Source organism: Misgurnus anguillicaudatus, chromosome 23, assembly GCF_027580225.2.
Source record: "Misgurnus anguillicaudatus chromosome 23, ASM2758022v2, whole genome shotgun sequence".
Lineage (NCBI taxonomy): Eukaryota > Metazoa > Chordata > Actinopteri > Cypriniformes > Cobitidae > Misgurnus > Misgurnus anguillicaudatus.
Genome location: NC_073359.2, coordinates 6588705 through 6615673, shown reverse-complemented (window position 1 = coordinate 6615673; position 26969 = coordinate 6588705). Strand labels below are relative to the sequence as shown.

The window sequence follows — 26969 nt, the reverse complement described above, 5'->3', positions numbered from 1 at the left end:
GGTCAAGATAGCACAGTGTTCTTCACGAGGGAGGTTTGGCACTTAAATGGTTCCCCAGCACCATTATAATAATACACTCATCAAAATTTTTAAAAGTTATGTTCAATTATTATGTAATTATGTTTAATTAAAATCCAAGAATAAAATGTCACTGTAGTGTCCTGCATGTTTGTCATGTATGACTCCTACAGGACTAGTGATGAAGTACAATCACACAGGACATGCTTACAGGCCTATATAATAAATCACTGTCCTTTAGGGTTTTTTTGTCGTACAGGATTCCCGTAGGACTTTTTTGTAAGGGTCAACCATGTTTTTTATGGTATTTATATTAACTGCAAGGAATTTATATAATTACAATACTTATTATAATACTGCCATAACACTTGCATAGTACATTAAATTAAAAAGGAAAAACATGCAAGACAGGGAATGATAATTTAAAATCACACATAATCATTATTTAGAGATATTTTGCACCGCCACACCGTCACCGACCGTCGGTCTTGGCGCCCAATCTCTACCTCGATGGATTGGACTAACTTTGCAAAATAGGGGTAGTGCCCATAAAGAAAATATATGGTAAAGTCATTTGAATATACACATTTAATTTAATCCTTAATAATTTAAATAAATACCGTATTGTTTGATAATGTAATATACTGACGATGGATTTGCCATCTATTTAAACCTTTATCATATAAAATAATTACACGAACCCCCACATTCTCAAATAGACTCGTCCGTCTGTCCCGCCTCTGTCGCCATTTTGACTGTGTTTCTGTTTTCTCGAGGGGAGGGAAAACTAAATTTGATGCTACACTAGAGTAAAAAAAACTCGTATTTATCCACCGTGCAGACATTTTTAGTTTTATTTGAGCCCTTCTTCTCTTTGAGGAGGAGGGTATTTCATTTAGTTTTATCCGGCTGGCTCTGAGGAGAGTTGTGCATATCCCGCAATGTACATTAAACAGGTGAGTGAATGATGCACGCGCTGCATTAAAATGAAATGTAATGTTTCAGAAACGCGTTGTAAAGCGAATTTAAGTATTTAGCATTTAATTGTGCACTAAAGGCATTCATTTAGAAATTCAGTAAGACAGTAACGTTAAGTTGTAAGTTTTGCTGAGTACTTGGCCTCAAATGAAGCTAGCTTTAGCATTAGCATCGGCATCAGCTGTCAGAAGAAAGCATCAAAACAACTCTAAGAAACATGTTTGTTACCTTCATATTACTCATTTATGACTAAATTTTGTTTTTATTTTCTGCTGCTTGCTTGCTGGATGTGAGCTGGAAATCGATTAGCAGAAAAATGTTTATAGTTTATGTAAATGCATAAACTGCAAGTGATTATTAGTTTACATATGTGTATACGTAATACACACATTGTTTTTCATAGGTTTTATGTTTTAGGTTCTTATGGTGAATTTTTGTCTGTATGCTGTATAATTTGATGAAACTAATTGTTAGGTGTTTGTGTTAAAATATGACACATTACGAAAAATGATAACATTAACATTGCATTATATTTCAGGTTATTATTCAGGGGTTTCGCAGCTACAGAGATCAAACTGTGGTTGACCCCTTCAGCTCCAAACACAATGTTATAGGTGAGACTGTCCCACTCATTTTATGATGTATTGCAGTTACACTATCAAGTTTTCTTGCAAGCTTTAGTGCTTAAGACTTGCAGGACAAGATCATATTTTTTGGATTTGAATTTATTTGCATATTTTTACTTTTATCCAGATCAACAGGTGTTACTTTGTGCAACAGGTTGTATTCTCTTTGCTTTAAACTGTGCTTTAATTTTTTCCAGTTGGAAGAAATGGCTCAGGGAAGAGTAACTTCTTCTATGGCAAGTATAACTTGTGTTTATGCATGATGATATAAATGTATGCATTGTAAGTAGTTTAAGTGAGTTTTATTATAACTGAAGCTATAATCATTGTGAGTAAAGCTTATTTGTCTCCTCCAGCCATCCAGTTTGTACTCAGTGATGAGTTCAGCCACCTTCGACCGGAGCAACGTCTTGCTCTTCTTCACGTGAGTTAACTAACATTGAAAATTGTCGAACCATCTAGCTCCATATCAGTTATTGCTGATCCCCTTGAAACTTGTTGTTTATTTTGTATGTTTTAATATTGCATGGATGCTTATCACTAGTTTCTAATCACTATGAATGGAAATGTTTACTGAAGTAGTTTGATATTACCGCAATGATTAATGAGTGGCATGTTTACAAGCATTTCATTTAGATTTTTGTCAATGGTTTTGATGGCATATTGGGTTGGGTAGTCTACCTGTACACACTGACTTTTTGTCCACATTTATACATGAAGGGAGGTTTCCCGGACAGGGCTTATCATATTCCCAGACTAATGCTGCATTCACACCAGCCGCGGTAGAGGCGTCAAGCGCGAGTGATTTCAATGTAAAGACGCGTTGACGCGCATCTGGAGCGTGTAGTGTGGGAAACGCACAAGTTTAAAAATTGGAACTTTGTGGAAAAACGCGTTGCGGTAATCAATCAGGAACTTGCTCTAGTAATGACGTGATTACAGGAAGTGAGCGGAGTCGCAGAAGCCCCTCCCATGACACAAATTTCCACGTGAATGTCTGGATGACTAGAATTTCATGTGCAAATGAAGCGAGTACACTTAAAATGTTCAAGCATCCAACTATGCGCGGTAGACGCTAATTTGACGCCTCAAACGCGTCTGGTGTGAACCGACAGTAAAATGCATGTTTGAGGTGCCTTAAATTAATAACACCTTTTACTGACATATCATAACCAATATCAGTGCCGTTGTTTTGTCTCAAGATGCACACCAGTATTGTTTTTGTAAGGTTTGTTTGTAAAAACTACTTAAATGTTCTTATATAACTAGGGATCCGTATCGGGCTGATCTGGACCTTTTTGCCGATCCAAATCCGATACTGTGCCCTACTCATGGTTGTTTCTGTTATGCTTTAGAAAGGTCAGACTATTATAAAAGCATCACAAACAATTTCATAAACTACTTTCATAGTATTCCCTATAGACGGTTTCGGCAGTAACAACATAAACAAACAGCTTTCGTGATCATCACGTAACTTCCGGTGAATTACGCTAAGAATAAATAACAACAAAGTCCTTTTTAAAGTAGTTTATTTATAAACAAGCAAAATAAAAAACATGTAGATTACCTAGGAAACCAAACCATTTGTTGTTTTGGACAAGGTATTTGTTCAAGAGTTTAGTTTAGACACTATTCAGACCATTAAACAAACAGAAACCGGAAGTAAAGTTTTGACAAGAAGCGCAATCGCGTCACCGCACATGCGTCCGATGAAACCGTCTATATATTCGACAGCTTTATGTGAAAAACAAACACATATATGAAGATATTTAAGGTCACAAAAACTGAATGGCCTGATGGTCGCGGAGTAGCGGTGAATTAAACGCATCATATACACATAAACACACACACACACACACACAATAACAGTTTTTTAACATCTGATTAAAATCTCCATTGGAGAAATGCAATTCACTACGTGCTAGCATTCACTAGTATATACAAGATTGGTCAGAAGATGGTTAAAGCACATTATCCTGCACAGAAAGGACATTATGATTCGGGATCGATCGGACTAAACTCAGAATTCAGGTATCGAAGTCGGATCGGTACTAGAAAAAGTGTCATCGACCCACCCCTAAAGTCTAGTGCTGGATGAATCTAAACCCTGTCCAGGAAACCGCCCCGTAATGATTGTTTTTAGCCATGCTAAACAATGTACTTTGGTCTTATTTTCAGGAAGGAACTGGCCCACGAGTCATTTCAGCCTTTGTGGAAATTATATTTGACAACTCTGACAACAGGCTACCGGTAATACATTTCCATATGGGAGATTTGTCATCGTATGTCTATCAAATCTACAGTAAATGAAGATGAATAACATGATCATGTTTGCTTTTAGATTGATAAAGAGGAAGTGTCTCTGCGGCGTGTCATCGGTGCGAAGAAAGACCAGTACTTTCTAGACAAGAAGATGGTCACGTACGTTCGGTTCTTTCAAAATAAACGTTACAAAATCTAATGATCAGATTTGTAATTTAATGTTTCTGTATGCGTTTCAGTAAAAATGATGTGATGAATCTGTTGGAGAGCGCTGGTTTTTCTCGCAGTAACCCATATTACATCGTAAAGCAGGGAAAGGTAAAATTATGACATGTTTTGCATTAACATTAATGAATTTACAAGCAAGAATGCTTGTGCTAATGCTTAGTTGATCATTCATTGATATCCCATTTCATGAATTTGTCAAATGTGAATGTAGATCAATCAGATGGCGACTGCGCCTGACTCTCAGCGTCTGAAGCTGCTACGAGAGGTGGCCGGCACAAGAGTCTACGATGAACGTAAAGAGGAAAGCATCTCGCTCATGAAGGAAACCGGTAGGGTTACACTCTAAAAACTATTTATATATTTTAAATAATAGGCTTTATGGCCAGCTGCACTACTTCCTGAACTTCAGCCAGCTCCTTGTTTCCGGTCTGCCATTATTGGACAAACTGATTAATCCAGGTGTGCCTGATTATGGTTGTTGTGACTACTGATGTCAGGCACACCTGGATTAATCCGTTTGTCCAATAATGGCAGACAGGAAACAAGGAGCTGGCTGAAGTTCAGGAAGTAGTGCAGCTGGCCATAAAGCCTATTTAATTATGCTTTATTTAATTGTCTCTTGGTATTTGTTGGTATTGTTCTTCTTTACCAGGTTTGTTAAAAAAGTGGTCTTGCATATATTCAACTTTGTCGCAATATATTGTTTTTGCCACAGGGCTGTCTTTACTCATCCTCATGTCTTTATAAACCCATGTCAGTTTCCTTAAAGTAACACAAAATTAGATTCAAGTTTCGTGGTAGGTACACAAGGCAGAGTTAAGTATGACAGCTGTGATTGAAAGTGCACTGCTGTAGTTTATAGCCTGAAGATGGCTTCTAATCAGAGGTTGGTAACAGCTTGTTTGTTTCTGTTTGTGCAGAGGGTAAGAGAGAGAAGATTAATGAGTTGCTAAAGTACATCGAGGAGCGTCTTCATACTCTGGAGGATGAAAAAGAGGAACTGGCGCAGTACCAAAAGTGGGACAAAATGAGAAGAGCTCTGGAGTACACCATCTACAACCAGGAGCTGAACGAGACCCGGGCCAAGTTGGATGAGGTACACGTTATTCCTTGTACCTGTCATCATGTTCACGGAGTCTATTTAGAGAATACACAAGTAATAGAGAATACATCAGTATGCGGCACTGTGTAACGTGAAGCATCTAGATTTGTTGTTGATGTGTAAATGGTTTTAAGGTGATGGTATGTGTCAGTGATGATGTGATGCCCTCCTCTAGTTATCCAGTAAGAGAGAGACCTGTGGAGACAAATCTAGACAACTGCGAGATGCACAGCAAGACGCCAGAGACAAAGTGGAGGTAAACTGTGGCACTGTATATACTTGAAACCATCAAATTGATCCAATGAAAAGGTTGAGTTTACTTTTCGTGTTCTCTTTAAATTAAGCTATTGGATGCAAATTCTTGGACACGTTACACGTACATTCTCACATACGTCACACATCTCTATCAGCTCTTGTTATCTAACCTCTCTCTATGCATCCCTGTAGGAGACGGAGCGTGTTGTGAGGGAGCTGAAGGCTCGCATCTCCGCCATGAAGGAGGAGAAGGAACAGCTGAGTGCCGAACGACAGGAGCAGATCAAACAGAGGACCAAACTGGAGCTCAAAGCCAAAGATCTGCAGGATGAGCTGGCAGGAAACAGCGAACAGAGGGTACGACACTCAGACACATGCATGCGCTACATGCACACATATGCAGTCAACACACACAATTAGAGAAAGCATTACTTGAGTGTACACTAAAAAACATTTTTAGAAGTCAAGTTTTGGTATGAAATTGATTTGTGTACATTTTGGATGTACATGTTGTTCTTATTTTTTTTTATATCGGATCAGTTGCAGTCCAGCCGTCAATATAATTTAGTTTATTCTACATAAACAAGGTGAGTTTGTGAAAACTGATGAAACCATGATCGTGACGTCTTAATAAAACACCATCAACTCAAAACAGCATAGATTAGCACTAAATACAACTGTGATACCTCTTATTTAGCAACAGTAGTTGTTTACAGGTGTTAACATAAAGCCCTGTTTTTTGCCTGGGCCTTCATAAATAGACTTCAGGGTGCAAGATTATTTAAGATTTAATAATAATACATATTTATTATTTACCCACATGAAAGACCAAGTTAAAGATAAAGTCAGTGTGCATCTGAAAACCGGTAGGTACTAGCCATACACCTCTTGCTGAGTTTATTTTTGCACATAAATTGAAATGCTAGCTTATACACGAATCATATACAAACATGCAAACACACTCCTAAGTACATTGTCGTGGTCCAGAGACCTACAGGACATCCTGGCAAGCACTGGTGAACAGAGGGTCCGCAGTGTCCCCGTCTGCGTCACTGACTATACACACTCGCTCCGCCCTGGGCTTACAGCCAGACACAAACACACACATACACTGCTTGTATGTGTGAAATGCACACTTTTGGTCACCCTCCTGCTTTTCAGCTTGGCTTAAAGAAGGATTAGCCTTACCTGGCCAAATGTGTGTGTGTGTTTTCCTACGGAGGAGAGGCTGAAATGTGTCATTTGCCCTTTTGATTGATGTAGGTTTGCTCAGATGGAGATCCCCTTTGTTACACTTATAACGTAGAATATAACACTTATATGAACACTTACTCATGCACCTTCATGTGATTTGGCGTTCCCCCCTAAAAAAAACACTCTGTATCTAATTGTAAATAAAACTCTTATGTTTCTCTCCAATAGAAACGCCTGCTAAAGGAGCGCCAGAAACTTTTGGAGAAGATTGAGGAAAAACAGAAGGAGCTACAGGAAACGGAACCCAAATTTAACACCGTGAAAGAGAAAGAGGAGAGGGGAATCGCCCGGTAAACCCTCCAAATGATTAGTCCCAATTTTTCAAAAATAAAATGTTATTTATTGAAAAAGATAAATTTGACATTTTATATGCATAGTGAGTACAATATCAAATAGCAAGTAATTTGACGAGTGTTCCCATAGATAAGTTGGTAAAACATTACGCAATGGTCATAGGTTAGAGTAAATGCACTGTAAATCTGTATGCATTGGGGTAAATGCAAAGCTATGGACTGAAAGCTACAGTACTGAATTAAACAACAGTATTTTTTTCTGGTGTTTATCCATGTATGTGTTTTACTCTTTCAGACTGGCTCAGGCCACGCAGGAGCGTACAGACCTATACGCCAAACAGGGGCGAGGCAGCCAGTTCACCTCCAAAGAGGAGAGAGACAAATGGATCAAGAAGGAGCTAAAGTCTCTGGATCAGGCCATCAATGACAAAAAACGGCAGATCGCCGCCATCAACAAAGACCTAGAGGACACAGAGGCCAATAAAGAGAAAAACCTGGAGCAGTATAACGTAAGGAGGATCATGATCTGTTGTTTACTGATGCTGGCATTCATTCACGCAGAGAAAGATTGGCATGCTTTTCAACAATAAATGCTTAAAGGGACACTCCCCTTTTTTTTTGAAAATATGCTAATTTTCCAGCGCCTCTAGAGTTAAACATTTGATTTTTACTGTTTAGGAATTCATTCAGCCGATCTCAGGGTCTGGCGGTACCACTTTTAACATAGCTTAGCATAATCAATTGAATCTGATTAGACCATTAGCATCACGCTTAAAAGTAACCAAAGAGTATTTAAAACTTGACTCTTCTGTAGCAGGCACAATGATATAACGCAGTGCCCGAAAATAGTCCCCTGCTATTGAAAGTTACCAAGGGGACTATTTTTGGCTGCTGCGTAATATCAATGCGCCTCCTGCAGCCATGTTACGACAGCAAAGTCCTTGATTATTACGCCAGAATGAGAGTATTACGCCAGAATGAGATTTTCTGCCTAGAAAATCACAACTTTTAATTTTCCGTCGGTCTTAGGTCACGCATAACTACAGAAGAGTCAAGTTTTAAATAGAAAAAATATAGAAACTCCTTGGTTATTTTTTAGCGCAATGCTAATGGTCTTATCAGATTCAACGGATTGTGCCAAGCTATGCTAAAAGTGATCAGGTGAATGGATTCCAAAACGGTGAAAATCAAATGTTTAACTTTAGGGGAGCTGGAAAATAAGCTTTTTTTTTTTAAATGCTAAAACGTGAGATTTTTCTGTATTGATGAAGCATACTGCAACTTTCCTATTCAAATATGAGGTACTGGGGAAATGATTGATAGGGAACATTTGGGCCAATCCGGGAAGAAATTTAATTAAAAGTGCTATTAAAAGTGCAGACTTTAAGATGTTAAATAAATCTTGTTGTCCCCAGAGTACGTATGTGAAGTTTTTTTCTCAAAATACCCCATAGATAATTTATTATAATGTTAAAATTGACACTTTGTAGGTGTGAGCAAAATGTGGCGTTATTGGGTGTGTCCTTTAAAATGCAAATGAGTTGATCTCTACACTGGAGATCGACCGATACTCATTTTTTTAAACCGATGCGAATAACAAATATTTGGATGCTTATGTGCCCGATAACCGATATGCTGAACCGATTTTTATTTACTGTTATACTTCTGTTTTTGACATAATAATTACTACAACACTACTGAACTGAACAAACCCTTATAATAATAATAATCATCATCACAATCACTCCCTCTTTGCATACAAAGTAATAAATAGAGGGGTCTGAAAGAGTGAAGAATAATATTAATTTAATGAATAATGTAGAAACTATATTCCCAATACATGGACCATTCCAAACACCCCTATCATTTCGTCAGAAATGGACTGATCCAAAGGTCGCGCTGCGGTTGGCGGCGGGAGAGAGAGAAAACTATAGCGGAGTTGGCTGCTTGTTATACATAGTTTATAGAGTAAAACAGGTGGATTAAGTGCCTTTTTTGGAATAATATGGTTGTTTTGACCAGCAACATGTAGCCTTCAGCAGTAAAACAAGTAGTTAGCAAAGAGGTTTTACAAATAATATCACTGACTGAAATACTACATTCAGGAAAGTAACAAACAAAACGGCTTATATATCACTGAATTTCTTAACTGGTAATGTTATTTGATGTCAGAATAATTAATATTTTGTTGTTATAGCTTATGAAATGGCTGTTGACAGCGCTGTTATCTATGCATTTACTCACGCATTAACTGTATCAAACTGTGACCGCTTGCGGAGGTAATAAATAATTAATTAATATCCACAGACATTTATATCGATATTTTAGCAAAATAATGTTTATCTGGTAAATTTTAATATAACTTAGTGTAAATCTTGTTAAAAGCTTCAGCCTTCAACCCCGGTAAGTGAACAGCACGTGATTTTGTGAGTTCGTCTCTATTCTTGGACAAACTGCATACATTGCTTTTAATATATCAACCTTATTTAACATAACATACATTAATGCACAAATAAGATGTGTTATAAATGCCTCATATGCAAAGTAAGTATACTCAAAGTCCTTTTAATGAAGTCGCGTTACTCCGCCGTCGTATTTGCTGTGCACGCTGCTGCTGCTGTGAGCTCCTCTCCTCAGATGCGTCCAGCGCGCAATTCTCTCGTTTATCGGTAAACCCGATATCCGATCATCGGAAAATGCTCAAATATCGGGGAAAATATCGGAAAACAGATATATCGGTCGATCTCTACTCTACACTAAATGCCAGTTTCGTGGTTGGATAGTGCAGATTAAGGGGAGGTATTATCTCCCTCTGACATCTCAGGGGTAGCCAAATTTTAATGACCTATTTTTTTCCAAATGCTTATAGAGAATGGTTTACCAAAACTAAGTTACTGGGTTGATCTTTCACATTTTTGAGGTTGATAGAAGCACTGGGGACCCAATTATAGCACTTAAACATGGGGAAAAAGTCTGATTTTCTTGATATGTCCCCTTTAACTTATAAAGTGATCCAATCCCACACCATATTTTAAGCAATGAGAGGGACAGAATTAAACCTGTAAATCACAGTGCGGATTTCTGGTTATACAAGCTAAATCTAGTAACTTTTTATTTAACACCTTTTTTTCACAGTTGTGTGGGTGGCAGGTTTAAATTAGATGGGCTCTGAGACGTTATATAACACAGTGTTTGTGTTGCATCTGTTCTGCCTATCTAAACATCAGAATTTAATTTTTTGCCTGTAGAAACTTGACCAGGACCTGAACGAGGTGAAGACCCGTGTGGAGGAGCTTGACAAAAAATATTACGAAGTGAAGAACCGAAAGGACGAACTTCAGAGCGAGAGAAAGTAAGATACTCATGCCTTGCGTTCAGGGTTCCCACGGGTCCTTGAAATCCTTGAAAGTTTGTGAATCTGGGGGAAAAAATTCAAGGCCCTGGGAAGTTTTTGAAAATATACATACATAGATGCAGGTCATTGGAAGTGCTTGAATCTAGACTTGTAAAGCACACGTGCTAAACTGTTCACTTTAAATGCTTATATCTTCTGTATGTGAATGTTGATTCATACCAAAATGCTTTTTTGCATAGTTGTGTTTGACACATGAAAACGTCTCTGGTTACGCATGTAACTGTTGTTCCCTAAGAAGGGAACGAGACACTGCGTCTCCCTTGCCATACATCCTGCGTCCCTGTAACGCCATCCTTGGCAATATTTCAGATAGCAATATACTTCCCCGTGTCACCCTGTTTTTGCCTTTAAGCCTTACCATTGGTTGAATTTGTATATACACATTCTGACGCACTTACCCCTGGAGGCGTCCCCAAAGTGTCAACGCAGTGACGCAGCCTGAGTTCCCTCGAACTCCCATGGTCCTCTTCTTTTCGCGCTTATGAACACACCTTTCCTCACCTGTCATTTTATTTATTAATAATCCCAAAGCCATAGGTTTCATAGTAGGACGAGGCTTTACTGTTAGGCTATAGATTCTCGTGCTGAGTGGTGTTTGTGGTCCAGGACTGATGGGTGTGTCTGTTCCCCTCCTTCTGCAGCTACCTGTGGAGAGAGGAGAACGCAGAACAGCAAGCGTTGGCAGCCAAACGTGAAGAACTGGAGAAGAAACAACAACTACTGCGGGCAGCCACCGGAAAGGTTAGACGCACACAGACCTGTGCCAGTTACAAGATTCAACTAACTAAAAAATAAATTGACTCGTTTTACTTTCTTATATTTTTGTGGTACTATGCTGGACACTGTTTGCTTAAAAGAGAAAATGTGAACCTGCCTGTGAAACCCAGTTACTATTTATTTTACATAATGTAAATAACATATTGACGGAGTAAGTTCATGTCAAAGATTGAAATCAAACTTTTTACTTTTATTAAGAGATTTGTGAAAACCTTATTTATTTAAAGTCATATAAATGCCTGCCTACGTATGTCAAGCAAGTTTGAGCTGAAACATGAACAGTCTCTGCTAAATTTGGCTTATCTTGGCTGCTGGATCATAGCCTATGAGTCAGTTACTAAATATAGAGACTCATCCTACATTACAATGACATAAATATGTATAACTTAGTTTGCACACACGTGTGCTATGGTATTACATAAGGTTGCATCATCGAAAAGTCATCTTGACTCGTAATGCCAGCGTAAACAATATCATGTTTTTGTTTTTCCTTCAGGCTATTTTGAATGGTATCGACAGCATTAATAAAGTACTGGAGCATTTCCGCCGGAAAGGCATCAACCAGCACGTCATCAACGGTTATCACGGCATAGTCATGAATAACTTCGAGTGTGAACCGGCCTTCTACACCTGCGTGGAGGTGACCGCTGGCACAAGGTCAGACTCGCATTTTATTTCTGCATCCTCGATTTCCAGGGAACGCACAATGATAAATGCATACCTTAAATGCATCGTAAGTCACGTCGGCCAAATGCTCCAAAATATTTTTTACAACTTAAATTGCTGTGTTTTTCAGGCTGTTTTATCATATTGTGGAGACGGATGAAGTGAGCACCAAGATTCTCATGGAGTTTAATAAAATGAATTTGCCCGGTGAGGTCACATTCCTGCCCCTCAGCAAACTGGACGTCAGGGACACTGCTTACCCCGAGACTAATGTAAGCTGGATGCATGTTCACTTAAATATAAAACTCACGGTGCATTCACACTTGGCGTAAACGTTAACGCTTGATGGAAGGCTTGTCTGAAGTGTGGCCAACAGCCAATCACAGTGGCCGCAACACATGCTGGCTGGCTCTGTCTAGGTTATTTGCATAAAGCGATCTGATTGGCTGAAGAACGCATTGCCGCTTGGAAAGGTTCAACTTCGGATCCACAATTCAGTTCGGCAACGTATGACATCACCCATTAAAAGTGAATGGGAAGCGTCAACGCTTACGCCCTGTGTGAATGTACCATTATAGGACATCACTATTAGGATACGTTAATATGCTCCCAAGTGTGAATATAACCTGTAGCCTTCATGTTCCAGCCAAAAGCCTCCTCAAAATTGCTGTATTAGTTTTATTGAGGGTCCACTACAAACTTACATTTAGATCCAGTTTCATATGGAAAGCCCACTTTTCACAATTTTCATTCTGTTAAAGTCCTACTATGTTTTTTTTACTCATTTTCTTATTTTTTTCTTTAACCTAAGCGGTATCAAGTTGAAATTTTTGCATATATTTTCTCAAATTCATGTGATTGCGATAGGATGCTATTCCCATGATCAGTAAGCTTCGCTACAGTCAGAACTTCGACAAGGCTTTTAAACACGTGTTTGGCAAAACGCTGATCTGTCGCAGTATGGAAGTGTCCACACAGCTCGCCAGAGCATTCACTATGGACTGCATCACACTGGAGGGTAAACAAACTACTTATTTGATATATTATTAAAACTACAGTTTATTTTTACTTAATGTTGTTTTGGTCTGTTTGCGCAGGTGATCAGGTGAGTCATCGTGGTGCTCTGACAGGTGGATACTACGACACGCGTAAATCCCGTTTGGAGCTGCAGAAGGACATGAGGAAAGCTGAGGAGGAGCTTGGAGAACTGGAGGCAAAACTCAATGAAAACCTTCGGAGAAACATTGAACATATCCTTCTCATGTGACAGTTTCAAATGATGTGCAAATTAGGTTTGAATCCTTTATTCATCTCAAGTGATTAGCATTGTCATTTTGTACTGCGACTAATTCAGAACAAAAATCATGACATACCCAGCATCTCGGCTCTTGACTATAAAGGACCACAAGCCTGTGACGTATTTGAGCTTATTGGTATTCTTCCAGCCTTTAAAAGAAAGCTTGAATACTTCTATATTTTTTAAAGTTTGGTACCACATCTTTGAGAATGAGGGGGAATAATGACTGGGTTTTACAGCCTTACAGTGTTTGTTCTTTAACTCCGTTCATCACGTATCAATAATGAAATCGACCAGCTGATGAATCAGATGCAGCAGATCGAGACTCAGCAGAGGAAGTTCAAGGCATCTCGAGACAGCATACTGTCAGAGATGAAGATGCTGAAGGAAAAGAGACAGCAGTCGGAGAAAACCTTCATGCCTAAGGTAACACACATCACATATAGATCTTTATGCTATAGATTAAAGCTTGACTGATGTAAATCTTATTGTTGCTGATATATAAAGTACAAGATTGCAAATAGCTAATGCTAATTTTTACAAGTAATACTATTTTAAGTTCAGGAAATATGTATACTTGTGGTTAGGGATGTTAACAATTAATCGATTGTTGATAATAATTAAAGGCGGGGTCCATGATTTTTGTAAAACACTTTGGAAAAGGGAGTCGGGCCAACTACCAAAACACACTAGTAGCCAATCAGCACTAAGGTGCGTGTCTACTAACTGACATCGTTGCCTGGGTTGCTTGTGTGGGGCGGATCTTTCAAATGAAGATCCAGATTCTATTGGGGTAGGGGCGTGTTTGTTTAGGTGATTTCACATGTCAACATTGGCTTTCAGAGATCATAGACCCCGCCTTTAAATCGATAAAACTTAACGTTGGTCGCATAAGCAAGGTCATGCACGTGTATGCGACGCCTGCTCAAAACACATACAGCAGGAGAAAAAAATGAAGCGATCGCGCAGAAGTTAATCTAGCCATGATCACAACCAGTGTTGGGGAAAGTAACTTTTAAAAGTAATGCATTACAATATTAAGTTACTCCCAAAAAAAGTAACTAATTGCCTTACTTAGTTACTTTTCATGGAAAGTAATGCTTACGTTACTTTTAGTTACTTTTGCGTTACTTTTTCTTGGCTAAAGCTTGATCTCTTTCAGGCCTTGCAGGTGTTTTTTATGACTGAAAAGTTCTGCATTCAGAAATTGCATATTTCATCACAAAAATGTTTAGCTCTGGCCTGCCATCTCAGTTTCTGACTCAAACTGTTTCCACACAGGCACAGAGAGTGCATACGTTAAGTTCAATTCAGTACATATTTTTTAATCAAATTAATTAAACTAAAAAAGTAACTTGAGTTACTTTTTTGAAAAAGTAACTCAAATATTAATGTGTACATTTAAAAAGTAATGTGTTACTTTACTCGTTACTTCAGAAAAGTAATATTATTACGTAACTCAAGTTACTTGTAATGCGTTACCCCCAACACTGATCACAACAAAGCTCAATGCAAGGACATACCTGGGGTTTTTGTAAATCCATGCGTCCGTGACCTGTCATAATAAAGGTTTTATTATCATCAAGTGTTATTTTTCTAGTTGTTCACCTCACTTTTCGTGTCATTGAAACACTGTTGTAATTATATCCAAGAAGCATACAAAGGGCACTTTTTCCATCGTCAATTCCAGCTTGGACCTGCGGCGCACTTTCGGCAAAGATGCTTATATTAGGAGATTGCAACCTTTCATTAGAACAGTGGTTTTCAAACTGGGGGTCGGGGCCCCCAGGGGGGCCGCGAGATGGTGCCAGGGGGGCCCCAGTTTTATGACATTTTATGAAATACATTAAATTATCGTGAATTCTGTGTAATTAAACCTAAACAAATAAGGCTACTAACCAAAAGCACTACTTTTTTGTATAATTTAATGTTTTTTTTAATTAAAATGTCGAGTTTTAGAACAGTTTTTTGTCACAAATTTTCTTTGGGGGGCCGCGAAAGAATGCACCGTACACAAGGGGGGCCGCACGCTGAAAAAGCGTTTTTATGCTAAACTTGCACGGTTCTCTAGAAGTGGGTCTTTGCTTTCCGTAGGCTAACCGTATTTGCATTTTCTATATCGAGCATGATCAGATCCACTGCTGATGCCATTTCGTTGTGTTGGCAGACAGCCTTGTCTCGCATGCTGTTAAAAAGTCCAGGTGTGTGCTTGGCATAGAGCATCGGTAGTTTAACTCCTGCGCGCTCGCTTCATTTTTTTTGTCCTGCTGTATGTGCTTTGCGCAGGCGCTGCACACACACATGCATGACCTTGCTTTTCAGACCATCGTCAAGTTTTATCGATTTAATTATTATCCACAATTAATCAAATATCGATTAACTGTTAACATCCCTAATTGATTCCATTTATGTATCCATTTTAGCCATTTATGTTTTTATTGATATATGGTTTGTTAGGATAGGACAATATTTGAAAATCTGCAATCTGAGGGTGCAAAAAAGTCCTTAGCAACTCTATCCACTCACAAAAATAAAGTTTTGATATATTTACAAAATATCTTCATAGAACATGATCTTTACTTAATATCCTAATAATTTTTTAACATGAAAAAAAGATAATTTTGACCCATACAATGTATTGTTGGATATTACTGTTTAGGACTGGTTATATGGTCCAGTGTCACAAATATTATTTCAAATAACTATGAAAGATAGCCCATAGTTTCTTTCTCATGTGTGTTTGACAGCAACGCAGTCTTCAGAGTTTGGAGGCCAGTCTCCACGCTATGGAAAGCACGCGTGAGTCTTTGAAGGCTGAACTGGGAACAGACCTGCTCTCTCAGCTCAGTCTGGAAGACCAGCGCAGGGTGGATGATCTTAATGACGAGATCAGGCAGCTACAACAGGTATGAATCTACATTACATCAGCCAATGGCATCTGGACTGAACTGGAATGGGGGACACAAACCCACCAACACCCCGGTTTACTTTTAAATATGTAATCCAAGCTGCTATAATAAGTAAGAACTATTCAGTGAGTTTGCATCAAAGAGCAAAAGAGCATTGTGTAAAAAAACACACAGGTCAAGGATGTCTTGTTTACTCTCTGCTGAGGCCCAGGGTTAGATTTTTATATGGTTGCTTGACATGTTTTTCAGATTCTTGTTTATGTGGGTTGTCAGCTAGAATAAGTTTATAAAAGGGCTAAATGTAGGTCTTAGTTTATTTCAAGTGGTTCTTGGGCTTTTATGCTCAGCAGTGATGGTCTTGGTAAGCAGTTTTCCAGCGTGGGACATAATAATAAGTGCAGGATGTAGGTGTTAAACTCCCAGGACACAGTTGTGATGTCTGTACAGCGGCTACACTCGCATCTGAGAGGTGTTAGTCAGCCAAAGCTCTGCAAAGTCTGTAGGAGATTTAATACTGATGCACAGCTGTAGCTCATTACCACCTTCAGACCCGACACACGAACACGGATCTGTTTTAAATCATTATCCTTGGTATTTTTGTTTTGTGCTTAATTTGGTTTGCTAATTTGTCTTTGGACGGTTCTTTATTATTTTTATTTATCATTTTAGCATATACAAATAAGTTTCAGATGTTCATTCAGGCCTTACCTTCATAATACCCAATTGGCACTTATGGGTGATTCTCACGAAATCCAGATTTAGAAGGTCTCCAGCATCATATATATTTTTTAAAAGCCCTTGAAGCCAATTTGTTTTGAACATATAAGATTAAGGTCTTACTATAGAACTTACTATAACCATTATATTTAGAGGATTTAAAAAATATTTCCTATAGAATTATTTAAATTTTTTAGATTATCATTATCAAAAATTATCATTACCGCAACATATTACATTAAATATATGCATTTAGAAACTCATGTTTCGGTAATGAGAACTTAAAAAGTTGTCTAGGTACTATGACAAACAAAATTTCAACTTTTATCTGGAGAGAAAAAATAAAAACTGCTTACCTGGTAGCCATCTTGAGTGTCACAGTCAATTATGTCCCTTCCAACAATTTTTTTGTGTGAAAATGTTAGTTCCTTCAGGGCTTAAAACAATGATTGAAAATTGTTGCGGAGGATGAGAAAATTGGTCATGGACACTTTTATATTCCTTATTATTGTCTCTACATTTACCAATGATCACCAAACACCACATATTTATTCACTGTAAATGTTGCACATGCACTGAAGCTTTTTATTTTTAGGTTTTTTTATTATAAGTATTTCCATGTCAAAGAACCCAAATCCAGTCATGGATACGTTGCAGTAATGAAATTTTCCCCTTAAATGTGGAAAAAACAACAAAATTGGTTTGAATGATGTCATTTGAAATCATGTGTAAAATATTACAGGAAGAGATGTTTGTAACTGTATGCTTCTTATTTTGATAGCATTTACTTTTTTATCAAAATGTTTCATGACACCTCATAAGTCTTATTTCGCGAGAATCACCCATATGGCTTTCTGCCCTCAAACCAGAGGTCGATATCAGATAAGCATTAGCTTTGTGTTTTGACGTGGGTTTTGATTTTTACCGTAGGACAACAGACAGCTGCTGAATGAGAGAATTAAGCTGGAGGGAATCATGACAAGGGTGGAGACGTACCTCAACGAAAACCTGCGCAAACGACTCGACCAAGTCGAACAGGTGACAAAACCGAACACTCTCTAGATTTTTTCATTGTCTGTGCAAGGGTTTACATTATATTAAAAGTCCCGTTTTTGTGCAGGAACTGAATGAACTGAGAGAAACTGAGGGAGGAACTGTGCTAACGGCGACAACCTCAGAGTTGGATGGCATCAACAAACGGATAAAAGACACATTGGCTCGATCTGAGGGTGAGTGGAGACCACACACCCAGATTATGGCATGAGCAATCAAATTGTGCCTTTATCATGCAGTTTTAAAGGGGACATATCATTTAAACCTGACTTTTCCATATTTAAGTGCTATAATTGTGTCCCCAGTGCTTCTATCGACCTAAAAAATGTGTTAAAGATCAACTTAGTTTTGGTAAACCCTTCTCTGCAAGCATGTGAAAAAATAGCTCTTTGAAATTTGTCTCCCCTTGTGATGTCAGAAGGGGATAATATATATGCATGGCACTGCTATTTAGTGCATTAAAAAAACACACACCTACAAAGTGCCAATTTTAACATGCTATAATAAATGATCTATGGGCCATTTTAAGCTTCACATACAAACTCTGGGGCAACCAAAGATTTATTTAACATCTAAAAAAGTCTTGTGAAATGTCCCCTTTAAAACATACAGTGACTTGCAAAACTCAAAGTGAAAGTTATAAAATGTGACCCTGTCTGTGAAATCCAGTCTAAAAGTCTCATAATTTAATAATGAGATTAGAAACATTAAAGTTTGATTTCACTCCTCATTGATTTTATAATGATTTTAATCTTTGACATGACCTTACTCAGTCAGTATTAAAGATATCAAGGTTATATATTTTTCGCAGAGTATTCTTGGATGATTTTACAAATACCCTGTACTGTCTGTCAATTCATATGTGGGTGATTCTCACGAAAACTTGGTTTTAAAAATGTCAAGCATGAAAATGTAAAAATTGCTTAAATTGACTTTTTTTCCCACCAGAAATTGGAAAACAAAGTCTGGAGTAAATGGGAACATTAATATAAAAACTTGTACTTATCATATAACACTTTTTGTAACATAATTTAAAAAAGTAGTCCTAAAAAATCTCATTACCGCAACAGTCAGAAAACATCAACACTGACATATTTTCAAAATGACATGAATAAGCTGAAAGAACATAATTTTGAGATTCTGCACATGAATTTAAAATCAAAGTATTATTCTTCTATTTATTAAATTAACTTTTAATAAGCATCTGTTGCGGTAATGATAATCAAAATGTCGTGTAAGCATTCTGACAAGACAATATTTCAAATTAACTGTAAAAAAATGATCTTACCTGGTAGCCATCTTGAAGTAACTGGTCCATGTGCTTGGTCACTCAAAATCAAACTTTATTAAAATTCTGTATGTGTGCTTAAACTGTTCTCAAAAAGTGTTGCGGAGGATGAGAACATCAAGCATGGACACATCATTTTCCTAATTTTTCTTCATTATTATTATTATACATGAATATTCAGTAAATATTTTTTCTGTCATCTAAAGTAGTCTAGCAAAACATCCATTTATTTTTTTTCTTAATATTTTTGTGTTAATTTGATTAAATTACAACATAACGCATGTTCAAACACAGCCGGACACATTGCGGTAATGAGAATTTCAGCAGAAAATGAGATAAAATTTCCAATTATAAATTCTTGTGTTGAAATCACACATTGTGCAAGGTAGAACACAGTATTGTGTTAATTCTGATGCTTTTTAATGTTACTATATTACACATTTTAAAGCTAAAATCATTAGTGCCGTGGTGTTTCAATGGTTTCGTGAGAATCACCCGTTTATCTGTCACTTTTTCATTGCTCAGATTTGGACTCCCTCATCGATAAGACGGAGCTGGAGATAAAGGACCACATAAAGAGTATGGAGCGTTGGAAGAACATTGAGAAAGAGCAAAACGATGCCATCAACCATGACACCAAGGAGCTGGAAAAGATGACCAACAGGCAAGGCATGTTGCTGAAAAAGAAAGAGGAATGCATGAAGAAGATCCGTGAGCTGGGCTCCCTGCCGCAAGAGGCGTTTGAGAAGTACCAGACGCTCACCCTAAAACAGGTACGGCTCCTCTGAAAGGCAGTGTCTTCACTATTTACATTCCTTAGATTAAAATGTCACGATTTACCTCAGTGTGACCTTCAGGTTAAGTCTACAGGTTTCAAAAGAATAAATTAAGACATATAAGTTTCATGATATGACCTTATCCAGTTTACAGTGTTGAAGGGCACAGCTTATTAAAATGTCCCCCATGATCTCTTGTGCATTATGTAAAAAGACCTTGTGCATATGAGGATATGAATGAGCATTACATAATCACACAAGCTATGAATTGACTAGGTACCTTGATGATTCGTTTCCACCCCTCATGTCTGGCTTTAGTCTTCCCTCTCATCTCTCACGCCACGCTGTTGTCTCGCAGTCCTCCCACATCGCTCTCATTTTCTTTTCTCTGCTTTTCCTCCACCTCTCCAGTCAGTGGCTCTATTGTGTCACACACCTCCTACACACAGGTGACTCACTTGTCATTACCCCATACCTGCTTTTTTTGCTTTTCTCCACCTCTTGGAGATCTTGAGCGCATGGAAGGAGGTTGAATCGTGTCTCTTTTGGTTTTTGATCTTAAATCTTCTTATGCGATTATTATAGCATGTACTTCTAGGAAGTTACCATTCGATTTAAGGTTTTTTACGATCACATTTTGCCATCATCTACATCAGTGGTTCTTAACTGGTTTGTAGGGGGTTTACTTTAACCCTCTCTCAGCCTCATATGTCAATCCATTCAGGTTGGCTGAATGTCTGATGCATAAATGGAAACATTTCAGAAGTTTTTGAGTTGTTGAGATTGTTTGAGATTTCCGGTATACTTTTGTGTCTTGTTCTGTAATGCCTGGAAGCCGATCTGTGATTGGTTGCTTTACATTAGTGTTGGGCGATATGCCCCATTTTGAAAGCGTCCTATCGTCAGCCTGTGAGATCGCCGATACACGATAGTATCGTGGGACGGGGCCGTAGTTTACTAATTTATTTGTAAATGTTTTACTCATTTATGACAAGTCACTTAATAGAAGCAAGGGCAACACTGTCATGGCCGCAACCTTCTTAAAACTGAGGCCATTCAAGGCGCTTCAACAATTCCTGCTTGTTTTAAAGGGATAGTTCGCTCAAAAATGAAAATAATGTCATTTAAAGGTGCAGTGTGTAATTTTTAGAAGGATCTCTTGAAAGAAATGCAAAATAATATACAAAACTATATAATCAGTTGTGTATAAAGACCTTTTAAAATGAACCGTTATGTTTTTATAACCTTAGAGTGGGATGTTTTTATCTACATACACTGAGGGTCCCCTTATGTGGAAGTCGCCATTTTGTGCCACCATGTTTCTACAGAAGCCCTTAATGGACAAACTTTTTTACTAAGTTATCTCCGACGATGAAATGTTTGTCCAGTGGTGGCTATCGTAGCTTCTTTATGCATTTCAAAAGCTAGGGTTGGGCAGTGGACTGAGTCGTTGGTTGCAATTCGCAACCTCACCACTAGATGCCTCTAAAATTTACACACTGCACCTTTAATGACTCACCCTCATGTCGTTCCAAACTCGTAAGACCTCGTTCATTTTCGTAACACAGTTTAAGATGTTTTAGATTTAGCCTCAGAGCTTGTTGACCCTTCATTGAAAATCTATGTACGATATACTGTCCATGTCCAGAAAGTTAATATAAACATCGTCAAAGTAATCCATGTGACATCAGTGGGTCAGTTAGAGTGTCTTGAAGCATCAAAAATACATTTTGGTCCAAAAATAACAAAAAAATGAGCGTCGCACACCTGAAGTAGATAGGTGCGTAGGATAAGAAGACAAAAAGTCTCGTAACATATACAAAAGGCAATTCCCGCACACTATCTGCTTGCTGAAAATGTTTTTAATAATAGTTGCGTTGCAACGTTTCGATCTCGTTTCGATCTCAGTTGCCTGAGGAAGATCGTACGATCGAAACGTTGCAACGCAACTATTATTAAAAACATTTTCAGCAAGCAGATAGTGTGCGGGAATTGCCTTTTGTGTGGTCCAAAAATAACAAAAATTTCGACTGTATTCAGCATTGTCATCTCTTCCGGTTCTGTTGTGAACCGCGTGTATGAGACTGAAGTCATATGACTGCAGTGACGCGACTGACGTGTTATCTGGTGCGCCCCACTTTTTTTTGCTCTTGAGCTTCGTTTACAGTCTGAGCAAGATGCACGCTGTAAGTTTGAAAACGGTGTTATGTATTAAATTATTTTCATTTTTGGGTGAACTATCCCTTTAAACCACTGCGCTCCAAACAACCTCTCTAATGCAAAGAAATGTCAGAGCCACGCGTATTGTTATTGAATCATCATCATTATTAAAGTATCAAAACCATGTAAACACATTAACATTAATATACTATAACTAATAGTATACTATAACTAATAAAAACCAGCATTATGTATTATAACAAATGCCTGCTAGAGGGCGCCAGCGGACTCGTGAATGTTGTTTTTACTTTCACTTAAGATTGAGAAAACGCTTACTTTTGGCCAAATATTAGTAATTTTTCTTGTATATTTGTCCTTGTAATATATCCTTTCTTTATTCTTTACAATAGAAATGATAACAGCCACTGTAATTCTTGAGCAAGAACATCCAGACATTAAAAAGACAAACACAACACGTCTCAGACTTTAGGTACATTCACATTATAAGCGACTTTGTCGCTGTGTGTCGCTTGTCTCTTTCAAAAGAGGCGTTTCAAAATCTAGTTGTCATAAACAAATGAGTAACATCCACTCCAGTAACTGACGAGAGACGGATGACGTGAACTCCACTGCTTCGTTCTCATTGGAAGTCGCTCCAGAAAGTCGCTCATCATCATTTGCATAAAGTTAAACTTTTCTCAACGCCCATCCAGCCGCCAATGGTCACTGTCGCTCAAGTTGCCGGATGCCGCCGAGCTTCCATTGAAATCAATGAAATCGTGTTGCTCTGCTACTAATAGTCGCTTATAATGTGAATGTAGCTTTTGAGTTCCCCAACGAACATTTTTGAAAAGCCAAACATCAAAGCAGGCCGTAAAAGACATACTAGAATGCATTCACTGTGAAAGGCTTTGCCACAAACTTAACTTTATGCTGATATCACAAGACAGCATTTCACCCTCAAAGGAAATCTCGTGATCTTGCGTGATCTCGTAACAATACGATACAAAATTTCGTATGGAATAATGTTTTCTCTAATCTCACATAAAGCTTGAGATTGTAAGCACCCTATTAGTATTTCTGATTGTGTTGTGTTGTCTTTTGTGTTTCTGCAGTTATTCAGAAAGCTGGAACAGTGTAACACGGAGCTCAAGAAATACAGCCACGTGAATAAAAAAGCCCTGGACCAGTTTGTCAACTTCTCGGAGCAGAAGGAGAAGCTGATCAAGAGGCAGGAAGAGTTAGACCGAGGCTACAAGTCCATCATGGAGCTCATGAACGTACTGGAGCTGCGCAAATATGAGGCCATACAGCTCACCTTTAAACAGGTCTAGTATGCATTACTGAATTAATAAACATCCCATATTATCAAGAATGAAAATTTAAGATTTATACTTTTATCAAAATGTAACTTTGTTGACATGCATACTAAGGGAGCGTGTGCAAAGGGTTAAATGTTGAAACATGGTTGATTAGCGTGAAATAAATAATCGAGAAGTCTCTGTGTCAAACTCCAGTTGTATTTTCTCATGATTTTAGTTAAGTTTATAATAAGTCAAAAGCTGTGTATAAAGAAATTATTGCATGCATTTGATGTAAGTGTCCTCCTGATGCTCTGTCATTGTCTGGATTGCTTATCTCATATTCTGCTGTTTCGCAGGTGTCTAAAAATTTCAGCGAGGTGTTTCAGAAGCTGGTGCCTGGTGGTAAAGCCACACTGGTGATGAAGAAGGGAGACGCTGAAGGCAGCCAGTCACAGGACGAGGCGGAGGGGGCAGATAGCGAGAGAGCATCCCAGAGCAGTGTGCCCAGCGTGGACCAGTTCACAGGAGTGGGCATCAGGGTGAGAGTATGACACATGATCTTAGTAATCGTATTAATTGTGTGCATAGTCACTAACTTCGCGTGGGCATCAGGGTGTCATTCACAGGTAAACAGGGAGAAATGAGAGAGATGCAGCAGTTGTCTGGAGGTCAGAAGTCTCTGGTCGCGCTGGCCCTCATCTTCGCCATCCAGAAATGCGACCCTGCTCCGTTCTACCTGTTTGATGAAATTGACCAGGCTCTGGATGCTCAACACAGAAAAGCAGTGTCAGGTACTTTAAGAGACACATTTAATGTGAAAATTGTATTTTGGATTCAAGAGAGAAAATTTGCTTAAAGGATTAGTCCAAAATCCAGATAATTTACTCACCACCGTGTCATCCAAAAGCAAAATGTTGATGTCTTTCTTTGTTCAGTCGAGAAGAAATTATGTTTTTTGAGGAAAAAATTCCAGGATTTTTTTCATTCTGAAGGAATATTCCATTTTCTTAAAAGAAGAATCCAGATGGTTTGCTCACCACCATGTCATCCAGGGTGTTGATGTCTTTCTTTGTTCGGTCGAGGAGAAGTTGTGTTTTTTGGGGGGGGCGTTGCAGGATTTTTCTCATTTTGATGGACTTTGGTGGACACCAACACTCAACACTTAACAGTTTTTTTTCAACGGAGTTTCAAAGGACTACAAACAATCCCAAACAAGGCACAAGGGTCTTATCTGGCAAAACGATTGTCGTTTTTGACAATAAAAATAACAAATATCCACTTTTGAAGCACAACTTCTCGTCCAGATCCGGTCGTCATGCGCTAGCGCGACCCGACGCAATACGCCATCACGTCAAGAGGTCACAGAGGACGCCCCAGTGTTTACAAGTGTGGTGAAAGACGACCGTTCCGACGTTGTTGTGTGTCAACTGATACTAATTAATGTCTTTGTGTCAGTTTATTGTTTACAATGGTCCGCAATTGTGCGTTTTATATATGTAACACGTGACCTCCCTACGTCACTGCGCATTTACGTTAGGTCGCGCTGGACCGGACCTAAACGAAAGGTTGTGCTTTAAAGGTGTATATTTGTTATTTTCATGGTCAAAAATGACAATCGTTTTGCCAGACAAGACCCTTATGCCTCGTTTGGGATCGTTTATAGTCCTTTGAAACTCCGTTGAAAAAACTGTTAAGTGTTGAGTTAAGTATTAATTGTTGGTGTCTATTAAAGTCCATTAAAATGAGAAAAATCCTGCAATGTTTTCCTCAAAAAACATAATTTCTTCTCGACTGAACAAAGAAAGACATCAACATTTTGGATGACATTGTGGTGAGTAAATTATCTGGATTTTTCTTTTAAGAAAATGGAATATTCCTTTAATGGACCCCAACACTTAACAGCTCTAATGCAGTTTCAAATTGCAGTTTCAAAGGACTCTAAACGATCCCAAACGAGGCACAAGGGTCTTGTCTAGCGAAACGATTGTCATTTTTGACAAGAAAAATAAAAAAATATGCACTTTTAAACCACAACTTTTCGTCTATCTCCGGTCCAATGCCGTCGAAAGGTCACATGTTACATATATGAAACGCACATTTGCAGATCATTTTAAACAATAAACTGACACAAAGACATTAATTAGTATCATTCCACATACAACAACGTCTGAACGGTCCTCTTTCTCCACACTGGGGCATAGTTTCGCAAACGTCATCTGTGACCTCTTGACGTGATGACGTATTATGTGAGGTTGTGCTGTCGCGTCACATGACCAGAGATATACGAGAAGTTGAGGTTTAAAAGTGCATATTTTTGTCAAAAATGACAATCGTTTCGCTAGATAAGACCCTTATGCCTCGTTTGGGATCGTTTAGAGTCCTTTGAAATTGCCATTTTAAATTGCATTAAAACTGTTACGTGTTGGGGCCCATTAAAGTCCATTAAAATGAGAAAAATCCTGGAATGTTTTTCTCAAAAAACAATTTCTTCTCGACTGAATAAAGAAAAACATCAAAATTTTGGATGACATGGTGCTGAGTAAATTATCTGGATTTTTTTTTTAAGAAAATTGACTAATTATAAGCTTGTTATAATTATAGGCTGGTTCGTCAGTTTAATGTATTCAAATACAATTAAATACGGCTACAAAATGAGTCCACAGTCTTGAACAAAATCATTTTTGGAGACACTGGTGATTTTTATTATTAAAATGATGTTTTGTTGTTTTCAAGACATGATTGTTGAGCTGGCAGGACACGCTCAGTTTATCACCACAACCTTCAGACCCGAGCTCCTGGAATCGGCCGATAAGTTTTACGGCGTCAAATTCAGAAATAAGGCGAGCCATCATTAGCACTTCCACACAAATTAATTAGCGAATTCAGGCAATTCCTCTGAGCTATAAATGGAAGCTAAAGCGACACGAATGAGGTCACCAATCTTACTGTGTGTTTGTTTTCATTAGGTGAGTCACATCGATGTGATCACGGCAGAGCAGGCGAAGGACTTCGTGGAGGACGACACCACTCATGGCTAAGAAAAAATTACCCACACCTCGTTCAATTGTTGTTTCTTCTTCTCTCCATCCTTTTTGGCACTGTTTCGTTTTTTAAAAAGTCTAAATGAATGCAAAAAAAATCAATTTCGCCAATTGTTCTTTACAATTATTTTATATTTACCCCTGTTGATTTATGCATTTCAAATATAAACACTCATTTGCAATTTTCAGTGTTTGGATTAAATGTGCCGTTTGTGCTTACGTTTGCTTCAGCCCGAGTTATTTAAACATTGTAGACGTGAATATTCGATCACGCTTTTTCCAAATAAGAGAAAGCTAGTTCGTTGAGACTGAACGCTTGGGTTTGCATCAAAACGGCCTTCACTACTAATATGAACCGTATTGATTACTTTTTTAAATCCATACCAAAATGTCCGCTTTTGTATGTTTTCCGGGCAAGGTTAATGTTTTTATCATTGTTATGTTGACTGTAACTTTGCATACATTATTTTAGGTCATTGTGAAACGTAGTCCGTCTTTAATGTGTTTTCTGTTACTTAAAAAGACAATAAAGTTACCCGCAAGACCTTTA

At 38.2% G+C, this 26969-nt stretch overlaps 1 protein-coding gene across 1 annotated transcript; it reads left to right on the top strand.

The window, feature by feature from the left end:
- Window positions 1-766: 766 nt before the first annotated feature.
- smc3 (structural maintenance of chromosomes 3) lies at window positions 767-26969 on the top strand. The gene is made up of 29 exons (XM_073862280.1): window positions 767-974; window positions 1535-1610; window positions 1820-1858; window positions 1979-2046; window positions 3801-3872; window positions 3964-4043; window positions 4124-4202; window positions 4324-4441; window positions 5033-5208; window positions 5390-5470; window positions 5662-5826; window positions 6892-7013; window positions 7312-7525; window positions 10265-10368; window positions 11073-11172; window positions 11705-11865; window positions 12005-12146; window positions 12742-12892; window positions 12972-13124; window positions 13446-13597; window positions 15919-16077; window positions 17728-17835; window positions 17918-18026; window positions 19664-19911; window positions 23190-23402; window positions 23735-23920; window positions 23995-24169; window positions 26112-26218; window positions 26345-26969. The coding sequence occupies exons 1-29, from the start codon at window positions 960-962 to the stop codon at window positions 26414-26416; spliced, it is 3645 nt and encodes a 1214-aa protein (XP_073718381.1). The 5' UTR covers window positions 767-959; the 3' UTR covers window positions 26417-26969.

Excerpts from the sequence above, each read along its gene's own strand:
- smc3 (XM_073862280.1), top strand. Across the intron at positions 13,125-13,445 it reads CCTTCGGAGAAACATTGAAC|GTATCAATAATGAAATCGAC; the intron begins ATATCCTTCTCA and ends TCCGTTCATCAC. Across the intron at positions 24,170-26,111 it reads ACACAGAAAAGCAGTGTCAG|ACATGATTGTTGAGCTGGCA; the intron begins GTACTTTAAGAG and ends GTTGTTTTCAAG.